The sequence below is a fragment of the Mucor mucedo genome, assembly GCF_025094135.1.
Source record: "Mucor mucedo strain NRRL 3635 chromosome Unknown EV154scaffold_102, whole genome shotgun sequence".
NCBI classification, from domain to species: Eukaryota; Fungi; Mucoromycota; class Mucoromycetes; order Mucorales; family Mucoraceae; genus Mucor; species Mucor mucedo.
The window spans coordinates 108540-133994 of record NW_026252386.1 but is presented as its reverse complement, the minus strand read 5'-3'; the positions used below and the strand labels follow the sequence as shown (position 1 = coordinate 133994).

General features: G+C 36.3%; 8 protein-coding genes across 8 annotated transcripts; 5 read left to right on the top strand and 3 right to left on the bottom strand.

Moving 5' to 3' along the window:
* Positions 1 to 6165: 6165 nt before the first annotated feature.
* On the top strand, positions 6166 to 7522 carry EV154DRAFT_427102 (uncharacterized protein; the record flags this gene model as incomplete). The annotated part of the gene is made up of 5 exons (XM_051596340.1): positions 6166 to 6390; positions 6462 to 6571; positions 6726 to 6820; positions 6877 to 6932; positions 7013 to 7522. 5 exons carry the CDS (start codon positions 6166 to 6168, stop codon positions 7520 to 7522), a joined length of 996 nt encoding a protein of 331 aa, XP_051454042.1.
* Positions 7523 to 8040: 518 nt separating this feature from the next.
* On the top strand, positions 8041 to 8823 carry EV154DRAFT_427082 (histone chaperone Rttp106-like-domain-containing protein; the record flags this gene model as incomplete). Its single annotated transcript, XM_051596337.1, has 1 exon — positions 8041 to 8823. The coding sequence occupies one exon, from the start codon at positions 8041 to 8043 to the stop codon at positions 8821 to 8823; it is 783 nt and encodes a 260-aa protein (XP_051454041.1).
* Positions 8824 to 9775: 952 nt separating this feature from the next.
* EV154DRAFT_520569 (uncharacterized protein) lies at positions 9776 to 13549 on the top strand. Its single transcript, XM_051602834.1, has 12 exons — positions 9776 to 10064; positions 10128 to 10184; positions 10270 to 10368; positions 10425 to 10497; positions 10575 to 10760; positions 10814 to 10929; positions 10994 to 11266; positions 11348 to 12220; positions 12303 to 12581; positions 12663 to 12794; positions 12854 to 13018; positions 13092 to 13549. The coding sequence occupies exons 1-12, from the start codon at positions 9903 to 9905 to the stop codon at positions 13248 to 13250; spliced, it is 2574 nt and encodes an 857-aa protein (XP_051454040.1). The 5' UTR covers positions 9776 to 9902; the 3' UTR covers positions 13251 to 13549.
* A 13-nt stretch (positions 13550 to 13562) lies between these two features.
* On the bottom strand, positions 13563 to 18037 carry EV154DRAFT_573678 (uncharacterized protein; the record flags this gene model as incomplete). The annotated part of the gene is made up of 9 exons (XM_051606399.1): positions 13563 to 14554; positions 14637 to 14934; positions 15002 to 15347; positions 15406 to 15483; positions 15550 to 15766; positions 15830 to 16082; positions 16140 to 16368; positions 16439 to 17880; positions 17951 to 18037. The coding sequence occupies 9 exons, from the start codon at positions 18035 to 18037 to the stop codon at positions 13755 to 13757; spliced, it is 3750 nt and encodes a 1249-aa protein (XP_051454039.1). The 3' UTR covers positions 13563 to 13754.
* A 228-nt stretch (positions 18038 to 18265) lies between these two features.
* On the top strand, positions 18266 to 19038 carry EV154DRAFT_13456 (uncharacterized protein). Its single transcript, XM_051594044.1, has 3 exons — positions 18266 to 18555; positions 18612 to 18761; positions 18828 to 19038. Exons 1-3 carry the CDS (start codon positions 18308 to 18310, stop codon positions 18928 to 18930), a joined length of 501 nt encoding a protein of 166 aa, XP_051454038.1. The 5' UTR covers positions 18266 to 18307; the 3' UTR covers positions 18931 to 19038.
* A 107-nt stretch (positions 19039 to 19145) lies between these two features.
* On the bottom strand, positions 19146 to 19829 carry EV154DRAFT_539675 (uncharacterized protein; the record flags this gene model as incomplete). The annotated part of the gene is made up of 1 exon (XM_051604362.1): positions 19146 to 19829. The coding sequence occupies one exon, from the start codon at positions 19827 to 19829 to the stop codon at positions 19146 to 19148; it is 684 nt and encodes a 227-aa protein (XP_051454037.1).
* A 775-nt stretch (positions 19830 to 20604) lies between these two features.
* EV154DRAFT_484922 (uncharacterized protein) lies at positions 20605 to 21904 on the bottom strand (the record flags this gene model as incomplete). Its single annotated transcript, XM_051598699.1, has 6 exons — positions 20605 to 20718; positions 20770 to 20945; positions 21211 to 21335; positions 21483 to 21567; positions 21767 to 21839; positions 21878 to 21904. The coding sequence occupies 6 exons, from the start codon at positions 21902 to 21904 to the stop codon at positions 20605 to 20607; spliced, it is 600 nt and encodes a 199-aa protein (XP_051454036.1).
* A 571-nt stretch (positions 21905 to 22475) lies between these two features.
* EV154DRAFT_539674 (ADP-ribosylation factor family protein) lies at positions 22476 to 24390 on the top strand (the record flags this gene model as incomplete). The annotated part of the gene is made up of 4 exons (XM_051604361.1): positions 22476 to 22496; positions 23723 to 23858; positions 23927 to 24225; positions 24286 to 24390. 4 exons carry the CDS (start codon positions 22476 to 22478, stop codon positions 24388 to 24390), a joined length of 561 nt encoding a protein of 186 aa, XP_051454035.1.
* Between the last annotated feature and the right edge of the window lie 1065 nt (positions 24391 to 25455).

The window sequence follows — 25455 nt, the reverse complement described above, 5'->3', positions numbered from 1 at the left end:
TACTGCTGTTTACAAAAGGGTCGCCACTGGGAGAAAGAATGCTTCTCCACATTTTTCCCTGGGAGCAATGGTACATCATATCAGTTGGGTTTACAGCCTCTTCAAAACTACGCCATTCTTCACACTTCTCCTCGAATCCTTCTCTCAGATACAACTTTTGGATCGAACTTATAAGACAATGGTATACAAACTTTTTGATTGGAGTATCGGAACCGTTTTGAAATAATGGGGTTTGACAAGGTACTTTTTTGAGGATATTGATAAATGTACATATTTGTGGAGGCCCAGGCTGTGTTAACCCGTTGCTTGTAGCATAAAGATAAACTGAATAGCATTTAGGACAAGTTGCGTAGACAGTCATATCTTTGGTAAGATCGATAAATCCAGTTTGAAGCTTGATCGTGGGTAACGATTTTGGAAACTCAAAATTGCTGAATAGCATACGGAACAGATCAAGTAATTTGTGTGTAGCGATGATAGTCAAGAAGTCCATTTGGAATATAAGTACAAAACAACAAATAAACAAGTAAGTGGGATCTTGTGGTATTCTGGGATGATTATTTTGTTGGACTACGATTGTTTCAATAAAGTTGCAAATATTTATTCCGAAATTCAAGCCTACCTTTTTTTATGATAAATTTTTCACCTTGATCATCCAAATCATCTAGCATTTTGAGAACTTCATCGGTCCAATATATCTCACTGCTGCTTTCGACAATAACCTGATTTTCATTATCATCATTTGCATCAATGCTATAGGATTGATCAAAGATAAAGCCTTCTTCATAATCGCGCTCATCATCTTGAAACATTACTCAGCATCATGTTATAAATCATTTTTTTGTATGCATACCTGAAGAGCATTCATCCTGAAAATGGTTATCAACTTGAGTCGAACTGATATTAACATGTGCAAACTCTGCTTCAATAACAGATACGTTCAAACGTGAAAATTCTAAGCTGGTGTCTACTACGGCGTCATCTATTAAAATTTCTGTTAGTATAGATTACAGTTTGTTGTAGGTAAATATCTGATGAGGGTTACACACTTTCTTCTAGTTCATCCAAACTTCTTTTGGAAGCTGCCGCCTTTTGGCATGACTCCTCGTACATTTTTTTTTCGGCATGTCGTGTAGCAGTATTGATTGGAACTGAGCAACCGCCACACTTGTTGCAATGGCAAATCTTGGTCCTTTTTTTTGTAGAAGACATTATGATAGATGATGGAATTTGTACCCGGTTTTTTTACTTTATATACAGGGCAACAAAGACGTGCCCAATATACCAATAGAAAATTTACTGACACATGGTCACACTAAGTCGGATTAGTTGTCAATGCAACTGTTTGAAAGGCTGAGAGTGGTACACAACTCCCATCGCACCTCTTTTTTTTTCATGTATGATGAAACGACAGAAGAAATAATGTCACACGACATTTTTGATGCATCATAACGACGTTTTCGCTTTAAAAATTACTTTCTATGTCCAATCGTATTAGGCATTATTTGTACATTTTATTTAGCTCAAGCAGATATGCTTTATTGTGCAACCTGAAAAATAATCATAGGATACTATTACATATAACATATTCTTTTTATGCTTTAATGCTAATCTTGAAGCAATAAAAACTACTTTTACAGATAAAAAAATGGAGTGTAAATGTATGCTCTATAAAATACACAATATCCATCAGGTATAAAATAATTCAACCAAAGTTTTTTTGTTTGTATTTTTTGTGAGAAACTTTATCTTGGTTTTTTTTTATTATTGCACGTTCTACTTATTGTTCTGTGAGTATATCAAGCTCTGATGAATTGAGCAATGTTCAGATTTTATCTTTAATGATAACTGATATCAAAAATCTTTGGAACATTTCATAAATATTCAACAATGTCGCATCTTTTGGGAAACACATGACATACATTGCTGCATTAATTACGTACTCAAGCAACATAAACCCACCATTTGTTTTTCAGGAGCTGATATAATTGGCTTTGGACGGTGAGTCAAATAAACTTGTCGGTATTGTTCTTTTTAAACAAAAACGATGCTATTCCGGCATATTGGTTATATCACGAATTTGCGTTTTTAACACTGTGTAAGAGGCCCATTTGCAAGTACTAAGACAGCATCAGGACCAAATTTTCTTTTTAAGTTTTGTACCAACTTTTGATTATTCTGTTCATAAAACATCTTTAAAGAAAGTTTCATTTCTCAGAAAGGTAATAGCTGTAGTTTCTCTAATATTGCACTGAGAGTTTTTCTGTTAAGATCACTTTGATTAAGTCGCCTGTTAATCTCTACAGCAAGCGCAAGAATTCTTCTTTTTCCATCATCATCAAGTCTTTGTGATATGCTTTTGTGACAGCATCATTTGTAAATATGCGGAAAAAAATTAAGGATCGACAATTCTATTAATGGAAAAGTTCTGAGGTTGAGAGGAAAAAACCACAAATTCTTGATATAAACAGATTGCCATAGTACAGATTGCATTTATCATCAACTCGGAATGAGAACTCTGACAGTGGAAAATAGATTTCTTTGGGCTTTAATGTCTCGTTTCCATGGTATGCAGTCAACGTGTCATTTACGGTTGATCTGGCTTTTATGTACTGAATGAAATTTGTCAAATTTAAAGAGCTAGATTCTGTTTTGAAGAGCGTTGTTTCAGCTTCTTGGACCACCAAAGGTTTGTTTTGATTTCGTAACTATCTGAAATGACTTGGGCATTTTGAACGATTATTTTTGGTGAGAATTAGAATTTGCTTTTCTTCAACTGTACTAGTTTCTTTCATACAATACAATAAATCACGTCTTCCAGGGTTAATCAAAACACACTTGTTTTCAGTAAGCTTTAAATCTTGACTTAGCCCTTCTATATACTGTTCTTGATCATCAAGTGCTGTTTTAACGCCGGTTGTAAAGAATTTTCTACTCTCTGTGTTTTTTATTATTATTGATACGCCAACACCGTCTGTTTCAAGTGTTTCCTGGAATCGTAATTTATTATCAATCCCTTGATTCTTGAACGCCTTCTTTCCAAAATTTACGACAGAACCCCAAATTTTAAATTTTTTTCCTGCTTGGAGAAGACTTTTGTTCTTGAGAATATGGAATTGAATTATTTTGGCATCCAAAATCATGTAGCTTGGAATGAAGGTGGTGCGCAAAGGAAAGCAGATAAATAGTTTTCCTGTCCTAGCTTCAACTAATTTGGCAAGATTAAAAAACGCATCAAAATGACTTTTCAGGTTTAGCTGCAATATCATAGTAAATGGAGCCTTTTTGGGGTAGCAAGAAAAAATACTGTTTAATTCTTTTCTTGACTGGTTGTCTAGAATACTGACTGCAGGTATCTCTTTCTTTGCTACGGCACGACTGATCTGATTACAACGTCCTTATATTTTATTTTGGATAGCTGATTTTATAGATTTGTCATCTGATCTATTTTCCTTCATTACTTTTCCAAGCTTGTTTGCTTGTTCCTTCTTTTGTAATATAATATTTATAAATTGACGCAGTCTATTTCCAAAATGGACTTTGAGATTGTTATGGTACGCCGTGTGTATTTTGGTACACTTGTATAATACTATTTGCTAAGCATTCGTTAAGCTAGGCGAAATATAATTAGCGTCTTGAAAGTAAGCCTCTTTATACTTTGCTATCAATTGCCTATATTTTTTGGTTACAGGCTTTAATCTTGTGTTTCGAGTCTTTGAGAGAGTAAGACTTAAAAAAGACTTCTACAAAAAAAAAAGCCTTTTTCAATAAATTCTCTTAAAGTAAAAGCTTCGTTTGCTGCCAATAAATTCTTGCAGCAGAACTTGATTCGGCAACAATAAATTCGGATCTGTACTTGAAACCACTATGACTTCTTGATGTAAGTGCTGGAGGGGACTCATCAAAATTGTCACTGCTATAGTTTATCAAATTGTTACTGACAACATTTTCCATGATATCAGGAATACCAACGTTACTTGAAATATCGAGTTCAGGTTCGATTGCCTTGCCTTTCCCTTTAAACTTCTTTTGAGAATCAATTTTCGGGATGTTTCCCCGACCTATAATGGAGGATAATTAAATTTTCTTTCAAAATAAGACTTGGAAATGTTACATACTTCGTCTCTTCCGTCCCAAAATCAGTGGTTGAAAGTCATCGTCTGAGCTATCATTTTGAGGTTCTTTTTATAATAAGATTAAGTTTTTTTTGGTAGCATTTCAATCAAATATTATTCATGTTCGTTACCGTTCATAGTTTAGAATGAATAAAAGAAGAAAAAAAAATACTCTTCAAGTAATCAAATTAGACGAATTATGATAAATTACGTAGATAAATCAAAATTTAATACACTATTGCGGGTATTATGTAGACCAGTTTTTCATTTAATCATTTATTGTTCCGGAAACGGTTTATTTTAACATGTTTAATTATATGAGGTCCATAACAATTTACGCTCCCAAAAAAAAAAAAAAAAAAGTTTTATATTAATTGATTACATGTAGAAAGACCTTGCGGGTTTATGCTATGAGCCCATTTTATGTTCACAGCAGAAAGGCGTTCTACCTTGATTTTTTTTTTTTTTTTTTTTTTTTTTTTGGCTTCGGGGCAGGTACTCGAATCTCAATATTCACAACGCCCATTGCAGATATTGCTCCCAACACCGTGTGAGTTATAGCCCTGGTGGTTAGTGTTTCAACTACTACTGAGCGTCCTTTAGTCTATCTTCCTGTCGGTGGTCTCATAACGACACCATCCACAAAGATACAATTAATTCTAGTAGTCCTTATCAATCTGAGACCATTTTTCAACCCATTATTTTTTTGGCTTAAAAGCGTCGATTAAATGGTAACCATGCGATCAGACTGTACATCACATGTCAAACTCAATCCTTTTTTTGATGGTCATGGCGAGGGCACGGCATAATTTGGATATCATTGAAGATATTCGAACCTTGCTTGGTGAAGGATCAATCCAAACTAGAGCTTGTAAACCTTTGCTCATGTCACCCTACTATTCATCATGTTTTAATCCGATTGAGGAGTGCTGGTTCAAGACTAAAATAAATCCGCTTTCCCTGACACCCAGAGTCAATACCGCTTATGAGACTATTACAACAAAAGATTGTTGTAGTTGGATACCACACTCTGAGATTTACTGGGATACATGTCTTAATAAAGAAGACTAGTTTGTTTGTCCGAATTTTTATCTTTATTTGCCTGATTTATTTTTCAACGGTTGTCTGATTATACTGTATGCAGAAAATAATGTCTATACAAGTACCCCGATATCTATGGTATGCCCAATCAATTTTTAACGCAGACTGTAGCTTCTCGTGTTGTATACTTAGTGTATCTGAAGCAAGTTTTCCCAATGCAAGCCAAGATTTTTCTGACACTATAAGAGTTTGACGAACCTTCCCTTCGTTGCAACGCTAATCCCGTACACATCCAGTGTTAGTTCGACCCTCATATTCTTGATAATTTCTCGTCCAATAGCAAGCAAAAAAAGAAAGAAAATTTATTTGCTGATAAAATGATCACAACGAATAACCAAAAAGGTTTCGTTTCTCTTTTTCTTGTCAAATGTACTACCTGAAGATGCTGTCATTGAACCAGTTTCTAAAGTGATTGCTGGTAGGTTACACTACGCTTTTCGGGTACAGCGATATGTGTATAAAGCTTCTGATTTGCTTAGACCAAACTTTCGTTTATTTGCACCTTGAGATCCATTTTTTTTAAGAGGTACGTGCCCTTATGCAGTTAAAGTTCACTAAAATCAACAACCATGTCATGAACTTGGCTTTTCTCAGTTATGTAATGAATAACAGATGGCTTAATGTAAAAAAAAAAAAAAAAAAAAATGGAAATAGCTTATTTGATTTTTTTTTCTAAACTCAAATTCTATTGGTTTAAAAAAAAAAAAAATTTAAAATCGTTTAAATGTAGATGAAGGGGTGGGTTTCTTTTTTCTTTTTCTTTCTTCTTCATCTTTTTTATTATTATTATAAGGGGGCGGGAATGGAAATTGCTCGAGCGGTGAACAATGGTGTGTTTTGCACACTAGGATTATGGATATTTTCTACAGCGGTAGTGACAATCCAATTTCTTTCGTTATTTATATGGCCATTTTCGAGGCGACTCTACCATGCATTTCATGCACATATGATGCGACAATGGGCTCAAAACCTTTTTCAAATTATGCGAATTTTCGCTCCTGGTGACTTGATTATTACAATGGATGAAAGCTGTACAGAGCAAGATGTGGTGGTAGATGAGGACGACCTGGAAAGGGATAGCGATGCTCTAGAAAACCTGCTCACTAGAAATAAAAAGGGCCAGGTTACCGGGATCTCTTTCCCCGAACGACTTGTCATGATTTCCAATCATCAGGTAAAGAAGTTTAAATACAATGCCTTTTTCTTTTTTTTTTTGGTTGAATCTTATCTTTTTATTATATATAGATCTACGCAGATTGGATTTATATCTGGTTCTTGGCTTATTTATCCAAAGCCCATGGTGCCTTAAAAATCATGTTAAAGCACAGCTTAAGTCAAGTCCCTATTTACGGAACGTAAGGATCTTTTTTTTTTTAAATTACAATTCCAATTTACTAACTTTATGATGTAGGGTAACTTTAATAAAATTTCAGTTATGTAGACAGGAATTAACTCTTCTTTAAACCAAAAGGGTATGAAGTTCTTTGAGTTTATCTTTTTAAAGCGCAGACTCGAACAAGATAAAGATAACATCATTCATAATTTGCAAGTTTCTAAAAAGAGAAATCGACCAATGTGGCTGGTTTTATTCCCAGAAGGAACAGGTAATGTAATCTTTTATTTGTTACCTATAAATATTAAGAAAAGACAATTTTATTAGTTATCTCGGATGATACAAGACTCAAGTCAAAAGAATTTGCAGATAAACTTCACATGGTAAAGGATAAACTATGACTCCGCTTTGGTTGGTTGGATGGGATGGGAAAGGGTAGTACATTAATCATATGTTTATTTAGGATGACTTTAAATTTTCACTTTTACCGAGAACCACTGGATTATTACTCTGTAAAGAGACTTTGGGAGATAGCGTAGAATGGTTATACGATTTAACTGTGGGATATCCCGGTATTCCCATCGGAGAAAACCCCGAAGATGTCATGACAATGCAGAGTATCTTTTGTAAAGGCACCGGTCCTAAAAAGATCCATATCCATATTCGTCGTTACCGTCTGGATCAAATACCCTCCGACACAGAAAATTTTACAAAGTGGCTGCTGGAGCGTTGGACAGAAAAGGATCGACGACTAGTGTATTTTAACCAATATGGCACTTTCCCCGAAGAATTCGCTTTAGGAGAAGATACTGATGAGCGCCTCTTTGAGAACGGTAGAACTTTCAAGATACCCATCGCTTTAAAACATACCTTATGGGAGTGTTGTGGTTTCTACCTTTACTTTTTTCTTTACATACCTTTAATCTACATCATTATTTACACCATGCGCACTGTTTATGCATCACTAATTTAAAAATAAAAGAAGTCACCCCTTACAATTTTGTTTCTATTTTTTTTTTTTTTCATTGTTGTTTACTTCCCCCCCTTTTTATAATGACACATTGGTTAGATCAAAGCATCGACGATCCCAATTTAAAGCAATCTGTTCAAGATTTAATAAAAGCATTTCCAGCTAGTGCGAGGGTTCTTGAACGCATGGTGCGTTATTACGATAATAAACCATCAGACCGAGAAGCCAAACGACGTAAAGTAGCAGAAGCCGATTTATCCAACGATGAAGTCTTTCGTATCCTGGACGTGTCCTTTCAATTACCAGCACGAAAAAAATATAACCTTGTTCTTACTCGTACGCGTTTATTATTACATAATGCCAAAACAGACACCATTGAATTTCAGTACCATCTGGACGATTTCTCTCCTTTGGGTGGTGCCTGTGTTCCTAGTCCGGACAAGGCTGCCCGATGTTATACATTCACTCTCTTTTTAAAAACTGCCGACTGTCTCGTATTTAATTCTCAAGACAAAGTGGACATGGTGCTTCGAAAGCCCGATACAGCCGATGAAGTCCTGGCGTCGTCAGATAAGCACGAAGTGATCAGTCAGTTATTAAACACGCACGCACGTATTCCCATTACACAACCCACACAGGACACATTTGCAAGCACAGGGGTATCTGCCAGTACGGGTAAAGTACTCCAAAAGGCACATGTGGTAGCTTATTTAAAGGCCAAAGATGGTTTCTTATTCTTTTTACCCACTGGCATCCTCTTTGGATTTAAAAAACCTACCTTGTTCTTTCCTATTGCCAACCTGGCTTCCAACGTCATTACGAATATTACACAGCGTACATTTGATTTAACCTTGACTTTGAAAGCTGGCTGTCAAATACTGGGGTCTGCTGGATTCAAGCCCACCAAGGAAGGAGAACATGATACTGTGCAGTTTAGTATGATTGAACAGTCGGAATATGCGGGTATTGAGGCTTACACCAAAAAATTGGGTATCAACGATCAAAGTATGGCTGAAGAAAGAAAAGCAATCATTGTAAATAAAAAGGATGAAGAAAACTCTGTGCAGGAGGGGGGAGAGCAAGGTGAGGAGGAGGATTCAGAAGAAAATGACGAAGACTTTGAACCAAGTGATAATGAAAATGAGCCTTTGGAATATGATACGGATGCAGATGACGACGAAGACGACGACGAAGACGATGAAGATGATGATGACGATAACGAGGACAGAAAAGGAGCGTCTATAGAAGATGCCATGTGTTTGGAAGACGACGAAGAAGATTTGCTGGATGAAGATGATGATTAGACCATTCCCTCACTATTATATACATATATATATATTTAAACTTGGCTCCATTAAAGATTGTTTCGATTTAACTCATTCATATGTCAGAATGGATCAATACGTATGAGCATTAAAAGTTTTCTGTGGTCGAAGTTTTTGTACGTCGTGTCAAATCTGAAAGACAATGAATATGGTGCATGCATGTTTGTTATTCGAGATTATAAGTCATCAATCTCACTTTTAAAACTTTGTATTTTCTTTTTACTACTGATACGATTACAGCTCCTGCTCAAACACGAACAAAATTATGTGTTGTGGATGTTCAAACCAGCTACTAACGGCTCGTCCAAAAGGTGGTACTAGGATAAATGTAGTCGTTTGCTTTAAAAAAAAGGTGATAAAAAGGCTTTCAGTTAATAATCTTATAAAAGAGATGCAATGGAGGGTACAAGTGCTGACGCGTTAAAAATCATGATCGATGCTAAATTTCAGCTATGGAACTGTTGTGGATAATCTTATAAACTCTTGCAGTTGTCTGGGCCTGTACATGGAATATTATTACATGTGAACACATGTATCTTTTGAAGCGTGATTGTTCGTATGTCACTATGCTTGAAGGCAAGTATTGATACTATTGAAATCGTATTTGATAGCTTTGCTTGATCCTACTTTTTCCAACGTCCCACATTTGCTTCCACCATCAACAGATTCAAACGGCAACAATCTAATTTGACTGAGTCTAAGCTTAACAAAGTGGCCAACGTCAAACACTGGTTTGATGCTCGTCTAAATTCTTTCAACATCTAAAACTAATTTTACAACACAAAGATGATAAATGTGTGTTTGTTCCCTCTGCCTAAAAATCAATAGGAAAGCAGTCCCCGACTTTAGAAAACCGCCGAACATGACGTCGCATTTTTCTGAGTGAGTGTGTGTTGTGTGTGTGCGTGCCTTACAACCAAAAGGCAACCATCCCTTTTTTTTTTTATTGCTCTCTTTTTTTTATTACGAAATTTTTACCCAGCAAGACAAAAATCAAGCAAAAAAAAAAAAAACATCATTAACCGTTTCCTTTGCCCCCCGTTTTTTTTCTGTTTTTTATGGCTAAAATCGAGGACAACACAAAGCGTCGTTCGAACGAAATGGATGAACAAAGTGTTACTTCAATTCCTCCCAAGAAACGTTTCCTTTCAAGAGCTTCTTCTCCTGACGAAGAAGACGATCAAGACGACGACCATGAAGACGCTTCCGATTCCTTCAAGGTATGCTTGTAAATAAACACCCCCCTCCCTCCCTAGTTAAACTAATTTACTCTTGTTCGATAGGAACCTTTAGAAGCTTTTCGTAAAGATGCAATAATGAGACAATGGAAAGAATACATGGTAAAAAAACAATTTTTTTTTACTACGCGCCCGTCTGCGCGTGTTTGTTTGTTTTGTTTTGTTAAACTTGTTTTTGTATATATAGAGATCTGTAAAGAGATGGAAAAAATATGTAGAACAAGCTGAGCAAAACAAGTCTAGTAGTGAAGAACACCTAAGACTTTGGGAAGATTCATTTAAACAAGTATGTTCATGTACACTCTTTCTGTCTTAATTTTATTTATTGACCCTTTTAAACAGCTTCAAGTATTTCTTTCAAACATCATTCAAGAGAGCATGTCTAGTCTTGGACAATCTTTCAACAACGCGATAGGTACGAACAAAAAAAACTTTTAAACAACTTGTCATTAATTGAATAGTGGTTTTAACATTATTATTATTTTGCGTTAGATGTAAACACACAAGATTTTGAACAAGTTTTGCAAGAAGAATGGGCCACTGATTTAGCTCCCAACATGTTGACCGCATTCAAAAATAAGGACTATAACGACTCGACCATCGCCAAGTTAAATCAACTCATGGAGTCATGGATTACCAAAAGAGAAGATATAACAACAGGTTTCGAGTCTGTTTTTGGTAAGTTTTAATTATTAGTGTTTCATTATTCCCTTTATTAAATCATACAGTAGAAGATAGTTCATTAAAAGAAATTAAAAAATCGCACAGCAGAATTCTTGCTTCGTGGGTCCATACGCAAAGATCACTTAGTCAAGTCAAGAATCGTTACAAACTATCCAATTTTAAGGTATTTTTTTTTTTACATGTCCATCTAGATTGTATATTCTGACACCACCTTTTTATCATTGTAGTATCTATTCTTGTCTGAGGAATTAAGGATATTAAACAATAGATTGGAATTGACAGAAAGTAATTTACGCCAAGCTCAGTCAGAGTTAGAGAAGCAAGAATTAAAAAATCTTGTCAAGACAGAAGATGCAAAGAAACCTAGTATCACTATTCCTACACCTGTTCCCGCTGTTACTGCTGCTGCTGCTACTTCTACTGCCACCGAAGTTTTCCCTGTTACAAATCCAGCCTCCACTACTAACACCACTATTTCTACAGCCAGTACTGCATTTAATGTGAGTAAAAAAAAAAAAAAAAAAAATACATCTGCCAAAGTATTGGAATCCCACCTCTAATGAATACCACCATTTGATTAGAATCCAGACAATTCCCATGACCCATTGATACGTGCACAACAAATTCTTGAGCAAAAACTACATGACATTGAACTTATCAAGGAAGATCGAATTCTACTAAAGCAACAAATCGCCAGATTAGAAATGGACCTCATTTGTGTACCCGAATCGCGGATATACAAGGCGCCCATATGTCGAAATCTATCACAAAGTCGAGTTTATCACAAAGATAAATGCAACCATCTTTCCAACATTTGTCATGACCTTACCAGCACATTGGAGGATTTGACTTCCAATCGACGTAAATTGATCAAGGAATTGGATACAGGCCAAGTCAATTATTTCAAGGAAATGCGCGATCAACTGGCGAAACTCGACGGTGACCTGACGCGCATTCGTGGTGAGCGTGATAAATTACAGATGCATTTTGAGGAAAAGAAGGCCTCTTCAGAGATAGGTCGAGCTTCCATTGTTGAATTAAAAGTCATTGCGGATACAAGAAAGGAACGTGTCAATTATCTCGAAACGGAAGTTTTACGTTTACAAAAGAAAATGGCGGCTAGAACAGGTGTGAAAGAATACTATGATCTCTTGTTAAACAGTGATGGTCGAGAGCCTTTACTCTTACCTTTACAAAATCAATTGAAGGCCCTGGAAGAGCAACTCGAACAGAAAAAGGCATCGCTACATATCGACAACTTGGACCAGGAATTGGCTCGTATTTCGGAAATGAAGCAACTCGAATTAGAGGCTGACGCTTTTCAAAACAAGTATGGATTTCATCCCTCCGCTCCCATGGATGATTTAAACGTTCAAAAAGTTCTGCAGGACAGAATTGAAAATGAAAAACGCATCATTTCTGAATCCCAAGAAAAAATACAGAGTCTGGAAGCCGTACGTGTTATCTCATCTGTTTTTTTTTAAAGAAAAAAAGAAAGAAAATTTTGTAGTTGAACTCACATATTTATAAATATAGACAGAGAAACAACTCTTGAGTGAAATCGAAAGTGTTTCAAATGCTTACGCTGAACTTGAGGATGGAAATATGGATAAAGTAAAAGAATTATATGCGCTGGAAGAGGAAGTATTAAAGTTACAATCAGAACGTGTCAAATACAATCATACTTTTACTGCTCTCAACAAGACAAAGGATGCTCTTTCCATGGTAGCAAATTCGTTGTCTAAGCAAGGTGATAAACAACTGGCTCATATCAAACAAATGAATGAACGTGAAAAGAATCTTGTCAGTCAATCCGTAAGTTTATTAGTATTCTCTTCTTTTGTTTTATATATGTATATATATATATGTGTGTGTAATGATGGTTGCCTTTTTTAGACTTGCTTGAAGCGTGAATATGATTCGAGTAAAGCCGTGTATGAAATATATAAACAAAAGAGCGAAGAAACAAAATTAACGTTGGATGAACTGAAAGAAAAGGCTCTCTTTGCCAAGGATAAAATAGCAGAGGTAAATAAATGTACTGGGGATTGTATGAGCAAATTAAATAATGATAATTTTTTCAATAGCTTCAAACTTCGATTCTTGATAAAATACGATTGATTGAGGAAGGGGCACATACAAGACTTCGCTTAGAAGAGAGTAGTGAGCTTTTGAAGCGTAAAGTGGATTCAACCAATAAGGTGGAAAAACCCGCCGAGATGAAACTAAGGAAAGAACGAGAAGAATACAGGGTAAAAAAAAAAAAAAAAAAAAAAAAAAAAAGAAAGAAAAGAATAAGAGAGATTGCTAATATGTGTAATTTAGTCGTTACTAAATTGTAGTTCCTGTCGAACAAGATTAAAGTCACACATCATTTTGAAATGTATGCATACATTTTGTAAAGAATGTCTAGATTCAAGAAAAAGGTGCCCAAGTTGTGAAGAACCTTTCAGTGTTCATGATGTAAAACAGTTTTATTTTTAAGAACAAATCTACCACCCACCCTCACTACACCTTCATTCCCACATCCCCCCAACAACAACAATCCCCCCCACACCCATAATGTACATATTATTATACTATTATTAATTCGTTTTTCTTCTTTCCCATAAAAACATTTAAAAATGAAAAATATCCAGTGTTTACTCTAATAACTGATCTACTACATTCGCACCAATGATCTTGGAGTGACCCAGATCTTTGATACAGTTGCTGTTAATATATTAGAAATGGATTTTGGTAGCACCAACATTTGTAACTAACAAAAAGTTCAATAGAAACCAATTAAAAAGCTGATATACTATGACAATGGATAGACTTTTATTTATAACCAAATTACTTTTTTTTTTTTGATAATTTGGCGGTGGGAGTATACATGATAAAAAAAAAAAAAATGGTTGGGATATTATATAGGTAGATAAAAAAAAAAAAAAGAATGGGTGGTATTTATAATATAAGGGTAATAATAGCAAAAGAAAAAAAAATAACTTAAGAGAATGGATTTGCAGCCAAGATACGAATGACAGGTGGTGTTCTGACTAATTCGATGATTAGAACCACACGAATTTTATCCAAGGCTTTAAGCGTTTGAAAACCTTGTTCTGTGCTAAAGGCAGTACTATCCGAAAGTCTGGCACGGACAATGGATGCACGTCGGTTGGAAGATCGACTCGTTTCAGGACGACGGTTCATAAGCACAGGTGTAGAGATAGATTTGTTGGGAAATACATTGAAAGGTGCTTTTTCCTCTTGTTGAACAGCTAATCGACTCACAACCTTCTCTGAAAGAATCGCATTCTTATATTCCTCAACCTCCTCTTCTTCTTCCTTGAAAGAACCCGTGCCGATCATTTCTTCCAATAAGGCTGCATCATCCATGTCATCCATGTCTTCCTCGTCTTCCTCGTCAGATAAATTCCATTCTACCTTTTTACCACTGGATGTATCCACTCCCTTTCTCCAAAACATGGTCAAACTCTGGTGGGTGGCGTCGTAATCCGATCTCCAAACGGGCAAAGAAGCAAGATGGATACGTTTCTCCAGGTTCAATTCAGGAATCATCACATCAAAGAATTGATCGAAAACTGCAACCACAATGGCTTCACGGAAAATAAGAGAAGGTCCCGTTGTGATAGCTTGAGGAACTTGTTGTTGTGATAACTTATTCATATGAACCGACAAAAACATGAGATTGCTTTGATCACGAGCATAGATAGCAGCATCTTTCTTGACATTACAGTGTTGGGCGAGCTTTTGAACTGTATCTCTATCAAGGGAAAATCGTTTTTCTGACAGACAAAAAAAAAGGGAATGAAAAAGTTAAACAACCCAGTCCAATATAGAATTGTGTTATTTTTTTTTTCTTCTTACCTCCAGCTTCAAGTGATGCTTCCAGTTGACGATGAACAATAATATCAGCAAATCTTCTGCTGGGAGCCGTGAAATGGGTGAAAAGAGGAATGTTTAATGAATAATGTTGATATTTGACGATATCCACACTGCCGGAGCAAAAGTATTTGGGTGCTTGCAGGGTTTTCAAGACAATGACAGACACGAGCTTACGGAGTTTGGAGTCTCCAATGGATCTGATTGAAGCCTCAAGTGTACCAGCATTTGTACTATCCAATTGTACACCCAAATGACGAGAGGCATAGGCACACAACTCCTTCTATCATAACACAATTAAGAAAACAGTAAATTAAAAATTAAACCTTAAAAAAAAAAAAAAAACTTACAATTTTACGTTCAGAAGGAGGTGATTGTCGACGTAATAATGCATGATTGGGGAACTGGCTAGAGATCTTTTGTGCGACACTCTTATTGGCTAAAAACAAGAATTCTTTCACCATCATGGCAGCAGCATTTTTATGACTGACGGACACAGTAACAGGTTCCTCATCCTTAAATTCATATTCCAATTCATCGCGGGTCTGAGTAAAAATACCATTGGATTGACGATGATCACGTAAAAGAGAAGCTAACTCGGAAAGAGACACAATATCTTTTGATACCTGTTCGTCAGATGATGCTCTATGGTCCAATATCTTTTGTGCATCATCATATGTAAGTTGTGCAGAAGATCTAATATAGATGATTTAGAAAGTTGCATAATATTTATTTATTTATTTTTTTGTCCTACCTTATGATGGTCTTTCCAAACCAAGTATCGATAATCTCTCCCTTGTTATTCATTTTCCAAATCACAGAGACAGTAAATCTATATATTGTTTGTATGGCAATTAATAATCAAACATCTATGTTTAAATTTTCTTATGTAGGTTACCTGGATTCATTGGGACTTAAATTGGTTACCTGCTCTGTCAACTCTTGAGGGATCATTGGAACAAAGGTATGTATCAAATCCACACGTACAGCTCTGGCACGAGCTTCTTTATCCAATGCAGATTGTGATTTAATGAAATAGGTTACATCACTAATATGGACACCCACTTCCCACGTTTCTGCATCAAGTCGTTTGATGGATAATGCATCATCAAGCACTATCAAAATAAAATTTAGTACTGGCACATTCAGAGAGAAAAAAAAAAGGTAGGATAGTTTACCATTGGAACCCTTGGGGTCAATTGTAAAAGTGAGTGTGTCTGATCTTAAATCACGACGAGAGGCATCTGCCTCCAAATGGAAAGGAATGGAAGGTAAACAACTCAGCACGGCCTCTGAAAAGTCACAATCAGTAACGTTGTTGTCCGCAAAAATGGCCTTTGTCTGGGTCGAAAGTTCGTACACGGAACCCAGTTCACGTTCTAAAGTACCAAAAGGATGAAGGGATGTGATAGGCCATCTTTTCATGGATCCCTATAAGATATGGTGTTATTTTTAGAGAGATTGGGGAAAAGAGATTGTTTATCTTACCACAAACAAACTAGTAGAATAGGCTTCGCTGTGATCAACAAAATCATTGGGTGCCTGTTCAATAGGAATGGCGATCAACGGGACACGTTTATCCGTGGATTTAAACCAAACAATGCGAGGCGCTTCTTTGCGGAAGGCAACATCGTTTCCATGAATTGACTTTCTTGCTTCTTCTGCGGCTTTTTCTTCCTGAGCACGTTTATTATTTGGACGCATTAAAGTCAAAGTTCTAGAAAACAAACATAAACACAATGAATATATGTATATATATTTGGGGCTTTTGTTTGTTTTTTTCTTACCCAGAGAAAACTTGATTTTGAGCTCTTTCCAAGATAGCCACAACAACACCACAATATTTAGGTTTGACAACATCTACATCTTCATCACCACCAAAGATAATTTCGTTTTCATCTTCCTCGTCAGGTAATCGAACTCTGGCCTGACCTCCGTTACGAATTAACTTGGCCTCTTCCTTTTCTTTTTTCTCTCTCAATACTTTATCTACATCTACAAGACGAACAGCCACCACATCACCTTCCAGTGCTCTGTTTCGATCACGTGAACCACAGATGTAAATATCGTCATCCAAATCATCACAATAAACATATGCATCACTTCTGTTACGTTTGTTGACACGCAATGCACCACGGCTCAATTGTCTGGACCTGAAAAGAGGAGGGAGAGCCGAAAAGGGTAAATGAGCAATAAAGAGGGGTCGACGTTGATGGGGGTTAGCATCATCACGAGCGAAATTAACACGCGTAGGGGTAAATGGTACCAGTTGAAAAGAGTTACGGTTACTACTGGGATTTGAACTATTACCTCCATTATTTGATGCTCGCCAATCGAAATCCAGGTTACGAGAAGAACGACGTTGATGACCTGATGATAATCTTTTACTTTCATTTAATGTGTCTTCTTTTGTGGTAGCTGATAAATTCAATGGCTTGTTAAAGACGATACGTCTACCTGAGCCATTTTCAGTGGCGACATTCTCGTTCAAGGTAGGCATTTGAAGTGAGGTGCGCTTCGAAGTTAAGCCTGAAGAGACGCTAGTAGAAATGGGATGATGATCAAACGGTTGAGATTCAGAGTAGCGACGAGAAGAAGGAGGTCGCACATCCGAGTTTCTTCGGCCATCCATTTTTTTCTTGGGCTGAAAGGTGCCCATTAATTTTGCTTCTGCTTCGGCCAGTGCTTCATCACGCGACAAATGATTAAATATGTTACCATTATCAAAGAGATCTGCAGAGGAAGAGGTAGGACGACGTGTGTTATCGAATGATACGTTGGTTTGCATATCGGAGACATTGTTACTGCTGTTGTTGTACGACAGTCTTTTATTATTGGTAACCTGGTTATTTCCATTACCGCTCACTAAGGCTGACATACTATGCTGTTTGCGATGACCTTTTGATTGTTGAGCACCAACAGGGTTGGAGATGATGGGAGGTAAGTTTTTAAGCGTATTGATCATGTCTTGTAAAGAGTCCAGGTTGGAAGATTTGTTCTTTCTATGAGCATCTTCTTCTTCTACTAAAGTTTGTAACCCAAAATTATTTCGACGTCCGTTAGCAGAAAGATTGGATACCAGATCGGAAGAAGACCTAGAGCGTTGATGGCCTCTGCTACCTTGTTGTGATGGTGCAGGTTGAAAGGAAGGAGGTCTTGAAAGTTTATCACCAGGTCCCAGAGAACGACGTTTATCAGGAACAGGCGCACTTTCTCTGTGGGAAGGAAACTGTACATGTAACAGTGTGTGAATTTAACCTTCTTCATATCTCTTTTTTTTTTTTTTTTTTTTTTTTTACCTTTTTATCTGCAGAGGGTGGCTCAAAGAATCCTCGAGTGCTCTCAGGGGCAGTTTGATGTTCCAAAGTTTCAAGCGAAGTATCCATTTGAAATCAAGGTTATTTTTATAAGAATGAAAGAAAAGGAAGGGAATTTGGTTATGATTATTCTTTCTTTTAATCACACACAGACACAAACAATGCAAAATAAAAGAAAGAAAAAAGAAAAAAAAGAAGAAGATTATCCACATATTAGAAAAAATCAAATTAAAAAGAACGAGGTGTTGAGTTACAAAAAAGGGTAAGAGTAAAAAGTTTTTTTAAATCATCTTTTTTAGGTAAATAAGTGAACACAAAGCTTTTTCAACTATTTTAAAAATGTACACTACAACAAAACGGTTTCCTGCATCGTGTCGTTTCTTCACTCAAGGACACTGTAGAGCTGGTCAAGATTGTCAATTTGCTCATATTTTACCCTTCAACGGTTCTCCCAAGAGTAAAGACCCATCTCTCAATGGAGAAGAAGAAGCTCCTTTAGGAGACTTGAACTCAATTCAGAAAGCCATTCGCAACTTGGAATTAGACCAACTAGAAAAGAAATATGCTGCCTGCTTTCAAAAGACCACGTAAGTCTATTGTAAATACAGGAAGAGGCACACCATGTTTATTTCATTCTTATTAGACAAAAGGACTTGAATACCCTAATTGACCTCATTTTACCACTGGAAGACAAGGAAGACATCAAAGTTCAACTCATCATTCCATACAACTACCCAGATACTCAATGTACCCTCCAAATTCAAAATACCAACATGACATCACAGACAAAAAGGTAAACCCACCTTTCTTTTTTTTTTTTTTTTTGTGCCTGAGACTAAAAAAATTCTAAATACACTAGCAATATCCAAGCTGCATTTGAGGATTATGAATGGCACCAGATGCGTCATAAAACTTTGGTTCAACAGCTGGACTGGTTAACCACACATTTTAATGCTCTTTAATACACATATATTTAATTTTCTTCCTTTTTTTATATTTTTTTTATATTTATTGAATGAAGGCATTTGTTTGTGCTTTCGCGCGCGTGAGGAAAGTGTGCGTATGCGTCGAGCGTGTGTGTGTGTGTGTTTGTGCGTGTTTGTGTTTGTGTGTGTGCGTGTGTGTGTGTTTGTGTGTATAGGATTTCTTCTAAATAATACATGTAAATTTTGTTATCTTAAAGTTTGGCAGATTCAATAGCCTTCTTGCCCATCTTCTTTGCTAATGCATTGACACCGAATAAAGCAGATGCGATCCAAACCTTGACAGTGATGCTACCATTCTTATTAGCAAAAGTGTGACGTCCCACATCGACCAAAGACTTATGACTGGTGAATTGGAAAGTACCCAAAGATTTACGCATGGTTTGTGTTCTGGAAGCACCCTTTCTACGTCCAAGACGACCGGAAACTTGATATTTAATACCTTGAATGGCAGAGGTCAATTGTCCATTAGCTACTTGAGGTAATAAATTGTTCCATTCGACAGCAAAGGGCATGTTGTGAGGAAGAGGAGGTTTCACCAAGGGAACACCCTTCATGAATCGACGAGTCAATTGAGACCATCCAATTCTTTCGGCGTTAATGGTAAGATACTGTGCAAGAATCTCTGCATTCATATAAGGGTAGTTGACTTTGGTGAAACGTAAGTCAACGAATTTGCCAGGATAAAGCGAGCTGACGAGTTTCTCAAGAGGTTCTAACTTGAAATCAGCTACTTTACCAAAAGTAGGATCAGCATAATAGTAAAGTTGAACGGTGACTTTGGAAGGCGAATGACGGAAGGCAGGGGTAGATGTCAAGTGAGTTTGAAAAAAGTGCTTCAACGTAGCTTTGGTGGCTCCATCCTTCTCCCATAACATATTGTTACGTGCATTACGTGAAAAACTGTAAATTGAAGTGTTCCAATCTTGTTTACCCTTCAAACTGAGAGCTTTGATACTTTTGGACATTTTTTTTTTTTGTAACTGTAATCAACCCAGGAAGGGATGTAAAAAAATGTTAAACCACCAGGGATTAAATTTCACGGAACAGTCACTTTTTTACATCCTCCGCAAACACTGATCTAGCGACTCTAACTCCATTTTGCTGTCTAAAAGTTTTACTGCAACTCATCATGCACTAACTTATCGAGATAATTTCTAAAAGAGTAGATTGAATTGGATATTTGTGGACGACCTACGTTATACCCAGTTGACATGATTTCTTCCCTGTCAACCACGCAACTATAATATTGGATTTTATGCATGATGTATAACTAGTTAGTCAATAAGAAGGTTTTATTTTGTGCAATGTAAACAGGTTAGTAGTTAAGAAAAAATAATGGTATTTGAATAAAATGAAAGAGCTCATGAATGCCCAAATGCAAAAATAGCAAGTAAATAGCGCTATGAAGAATGTTTTTTTTTCATTGAACAAGCAAGGATAATAACCAATTATTACTCCATTTAAAAATAAAATAGAGTGGCCAGTTATTAAAAGCCCATTCAAAACTAGTAAACGAGTAACTGTTTATCACAAAATCAATGAAATTAAGCGGATGAAACGAATCCTTGGTGGCCCTGGAGGAATAGACAGGGCCAAGATTATTTATTCCAGCACTGTCTTCTTCCTTTGTTAGTTTCATTATGACAGGGTTCACCATGGCGTTAACTTGGTAAGGCCTTCCGACCTATACCTGTATTTTGCGGTTGCCTTTTTGTGTTCTTTCTTCAACATGTCAATGTTCACAACCGCTTCCTCAAGCAGACACTATTTAATAAGAATGTTAATTTGTTTCAATAAATTGAAACTGTGTATTACTTTCATGGTCCAAAGGAATTGGGCCGACTCCGGAAGATGGTCGTGACGGTCCTCAAGCTTTGGCTTGATTTCTAGGCAAGCTTCTCTCCACAGATCAAAAACCCCGTTGGCCAGAAACATACTCTCCAAAGGCGAAGCTTTGGCATGCTTTGGACGATGAAGATTCAAGATTCTGTCTAAATCAATATCGACAATAACGTGAAATCTTCTTTTACAATGGTTGCTCGTAGATACAGTACAATAATGATCATAAAATTCTTGGATCATTATTAGCCTGTTTAATTGCATACAGAGTGAGGGTAAGTCATGAAGAGAAGCAGGACATTGAAATTTTATCAGCGCAAACATAACTTTGGCACCACTAGCATGTTGAGTAAAACCATTTCTATTTTTTTAAGAGATTAGTATTGTCTACGACAAAGGCCAAAAACAACGTACTACCTGCAGCGTGTAGAAAAAAAAGCCTTACCAGAGGCCCCACAGGATAATTATCCGCGATTAACTTGAGCACGGAAAAGACGCCAAATATACCTTTGTGATGATCGAAATTGATTTTGACCTTATCACTGTTATTGAATGAGCCAGAAGTTTCTAAAACTTAAAAACGCTAGACTCTGTAGTCTGATCACGCATATTTACAGTCTAATTACACACATTTACTGTGTAATCCCTGCTATTTTCGAAAAGGAATGATTACTCCGTCCCAGTTGTACTGGTTGCGGTCATCGACATAAAGCCCATTCTCCTTCAACTGGCGGGTCACGCTATCCAGAAATGGCTGTCCTTGTACAAAGCCGCCTTCAAAAGCATGCAGCCTTAGTTATTTTCCAATCACAAAAAGGTACGAATATATAGAGAGCCGGTTGAAGGCGTCCTCATCCTTGTTTCAATTCGTGAATCATAGATGTTGTGACTGTAAGATAAAGTCTTCCCCAGGATTTTCTAGATGTCTTTTTAAGTTGCTTGGTTTTTCTTACATAAAAATTATGTGACTTACAGGATCCTCCGACTCCAGCCTGAATGGTCGCTATTGTATAGCGAAGACTAATACTAGCTGTAATATTGCGTTTCTTGAAAAAACAAAAGTCATTATTAACTAATAACCTACCATGAGTAGTAAGTTCTTCTCAGTCATCCTTTCTGTAACCAGTGATCCACGAGATAATCGCCTTTTTACAGCGATTTTTATCTCGAAAGTGCTGACTGTTGGGTACAGCAAGGGAATCTTAAGAACACCAACCGTTAGGTGCAACAAGAGAATCGTTTAAAGCCAACTGTTGGGTCAGCAATAAACCTAAAGAATACAAAAAAAAAAAAAAAAGAAAAAAGAGAGAAGCAAGTGTGTTAAGGAAAAAGAAAAAAAGTGTGAGAACGAGATTTATCTGTGTACTGATAAGCAAGCTGGCTTATGTCAGGATGATTTAATTGTTTATTTGGTCATCCATACTGTTTGGGCCTTTACTTAAAATGGAAGCATTTGCAAATTGTTCTAGGCAATTCTGAACTTTAAGATTTGTCAAGACTGAGTTGTTGTACTTCTTCGTATCCTCCAGGTCATTGTAATAGGTTTTCGAATAACCTCATTATTTATTTGTATGTATAATAAAGACACAGATTTTTTTTTGCAAGATAATAATGAATTAAAAACCACAAAGATATACCATCATACCACCTTATCTGACGACAAAAAAAGTATTGATTCGTTTATGCCGATCTATTCATTACATGTGAGGTGGTATTATGGGAAGTGACTGTGTCTGTACACCCTACAAATCAACAGGCGTGTTTACACTTAAAAAAGTTGACTTGTTTGGTTCGCTAAACAAGGTGCTTATCGAGGACGTTATGAAGAAGAATTGTAAACTTGGATGACATCAAAGACACAGCTACGCACAGTATTTTTTCTCTATGATATCTAATCCCTTGCCTTAGGACTTTGTACAGCATGGGAGCAGTGTTAGCTAGTGTACGGTCTCCGTAGGCTTGGCAGATATTCTACGCTGCGACGCAACTAAATGAAAAAAAGAGTTGACTTGTTTGGTTCGCTAAACAAGGTGCTTATCGAGAACGTTAGCCTTGATGGCATTTGTGTTGAAGTTTGCTAAATGTTGGACCTTTTTTTACAAGTGTTTAATTGTCTAATTAACTAAACTAGATGCTTGTCGACAACATTAGCCTTGTTGTCGTTTTTACTGGTATTCGTTTATCTTGAAGGTTATGCGAAAAATTCGGTGGCATAAATATGCTTCTTGTTCCTGTGTTAATTTCATGCCTCCCCTCCTCCATCTAACAAGGTTGACTCGTACTCAAGAGATATTTTTTGGGACATTTGAAAGGAGTCAATCAGACGGACGCCACTTTAGCTATTCCGCGTCGATTGGAAACATCTGCAAACGTCAAGATTTTAATATCCCTATGTCTAAAATAAATTGGAAGCTTTGAACTTAAGATCATCTTAAACGAAGAAGATTAAATCAGCCGGTTTTTTTAAGGTTGTTGCGTAGGGACAAATAATAAAGAATAATAAAAGTAGTCGTTTTAAGCAATATCGTGCTACTTATTTGTTTCTTTAACATCGAAATGTATCAAAAAAATAACAACAAAGAGGACCAAACAACATATTAAACTATACAATGGAATTTGACTAACAGAAAAAACACGATGTATCTATGATTTGATAAAAGCTAATAAAGAAGACAATATGACTTTATCTACTAGCCTTTTACGAAGAATTGACCATTAACCATTGTTTCAATTAAATGTGTGCTTTAATAATTATAAAAGATCATGTCCAAATCTTTTTTTTTTAATTGGACTTCTAGCCATATTCCGTAGAGATATCAATTTAGTTATTACCTTGAACACAAATGTTTCTTTTAAACCGCATCCGCAGAATCTTGACTTATTTCGGTAAAAACAATTGTACAAACGTTCTGGATACCTTTGCGTGTAGTTAATATCTAAAGCAGGCTTCTTTTGCAAGCGTGTTACGATTTTATCTTTAGGCCTGGATAATTCAGGAAAAAATACACTCTCACACATAGTTAAGAACAATCAGAACGAGTTTATAGCACGTACACATTGTCCTGGTAAGTATTTTTGGCTACATTTTTATCAAACAACAGAATATACTCACTCTTGATTTCCATACATACAGCAATAAACGAGCTATGTATAGGTAATGTAGTGCTTACAACTTTAGATTTAGGATGTCATATGCAGGCCAGAAGATTATGGAAGCATTATTTTGCTGAAGTTTCTGGTATTGTTTTTATGGTGAATGCATCTGCTCCTGACCGATTTTTAGAAGCCAAAGCGGAATTAGATGGACTTTTGTCCATTGAATATATGAAGAATATTCCATTTTTAATTTTGGGGAATGAATTAGATGGACAAGGTGCAATGAGTGAGCAGGAGATCCGCCAAGGATTAGGTCTTGAAGACATAACAGGAGATGTATAACTATAAGTAAAATTTTCTTGTATTTAAGAGATGTACTGATAGCTTTTCATGCAGGGAAAAGGTTCAGTCCCGAAAAGACCAGTCAAATTAATTATGTGCTCAGCTAGTATGCCAAAAAATTATGCCAACGGACTCCTTTGGCTATCCCAACTAGTGTAAAGGCTTATGTACGCAGTAATAAAAAACAGTGCCCATACTCATTATAGTTGGTTGAGTAGCTGCCGTAAATTTCAGCTATATTCTTGGTGTATTTATTAATCCAGTCAATGATCACGTATACCGAATAAATCATACTTTACTAAGCTTCTCATTACATAGACAATAAGCTACATTTTTATATGTAAATAATTTCCGTTAGCTCCCAGTTTCTTGGAAGACAATAATATTGTTCTAGGTTTAAATCTTAGTGCCATTACACAAAATAACTTTAATTGTGATCTGGTTCATATTTAAACTCATGGGTTGCAAAGTGGATACACTTGACATTGAATCAGTGTACCTCTAAAGATCTCCGGAATACCTTTATTTGTAATACATTATTGGAACGTGAGAGTAATGATGTTTATTAGTTAGTATGCAAACAGATATAAAAAGAGGCTCACGATGATGAGATATTAGTGTCAGAAATTCGGTTGTAAATGAGGTTGAAATGAGGTCAAAAACGCCAAAAGTTGACATTTGACAAGCGGCGGTAAATATGCGGTGGAATGATAATCATGATAAATATTTAGAAATATTATGGTTTATGTGATTTTGTCATAGTGAGCTAACGTATTCTGGGTTCGTTTGTTTCATATTGATGCACGTCAGCATAATAGTACATTTGATGCGAGACAAATTAAGTGATGCTCGCATCTTTTTATTAAAATCCCATCAAGCCCCAAATTTAAAATTAAGAAAGGCGTGTGTTTGAGCAATTAAAGGCTTTTTTCAAAACTAATTCATTGCTGAACCGCTCGTACAAATCAGTTTTTTTACTGATAAGATAATGATGAAGGAGAGCAGCATGTTTTAATTAGCACCCTCAAATAACTTGCACATGGGTAAGGGCTTGCATAGGCATCCCATGAAAAAATAAAATTCCTTTCACAACCTAGATGTCACAGTCTCATATTCTATTCAGAACGAGACCCTTCAGATGCATGCTTTATAAAAATCTGCAATCGCGTATGATCGATATTTTAATAATATGGCATACAAAGGCGACCTGTTTTCAATACATCA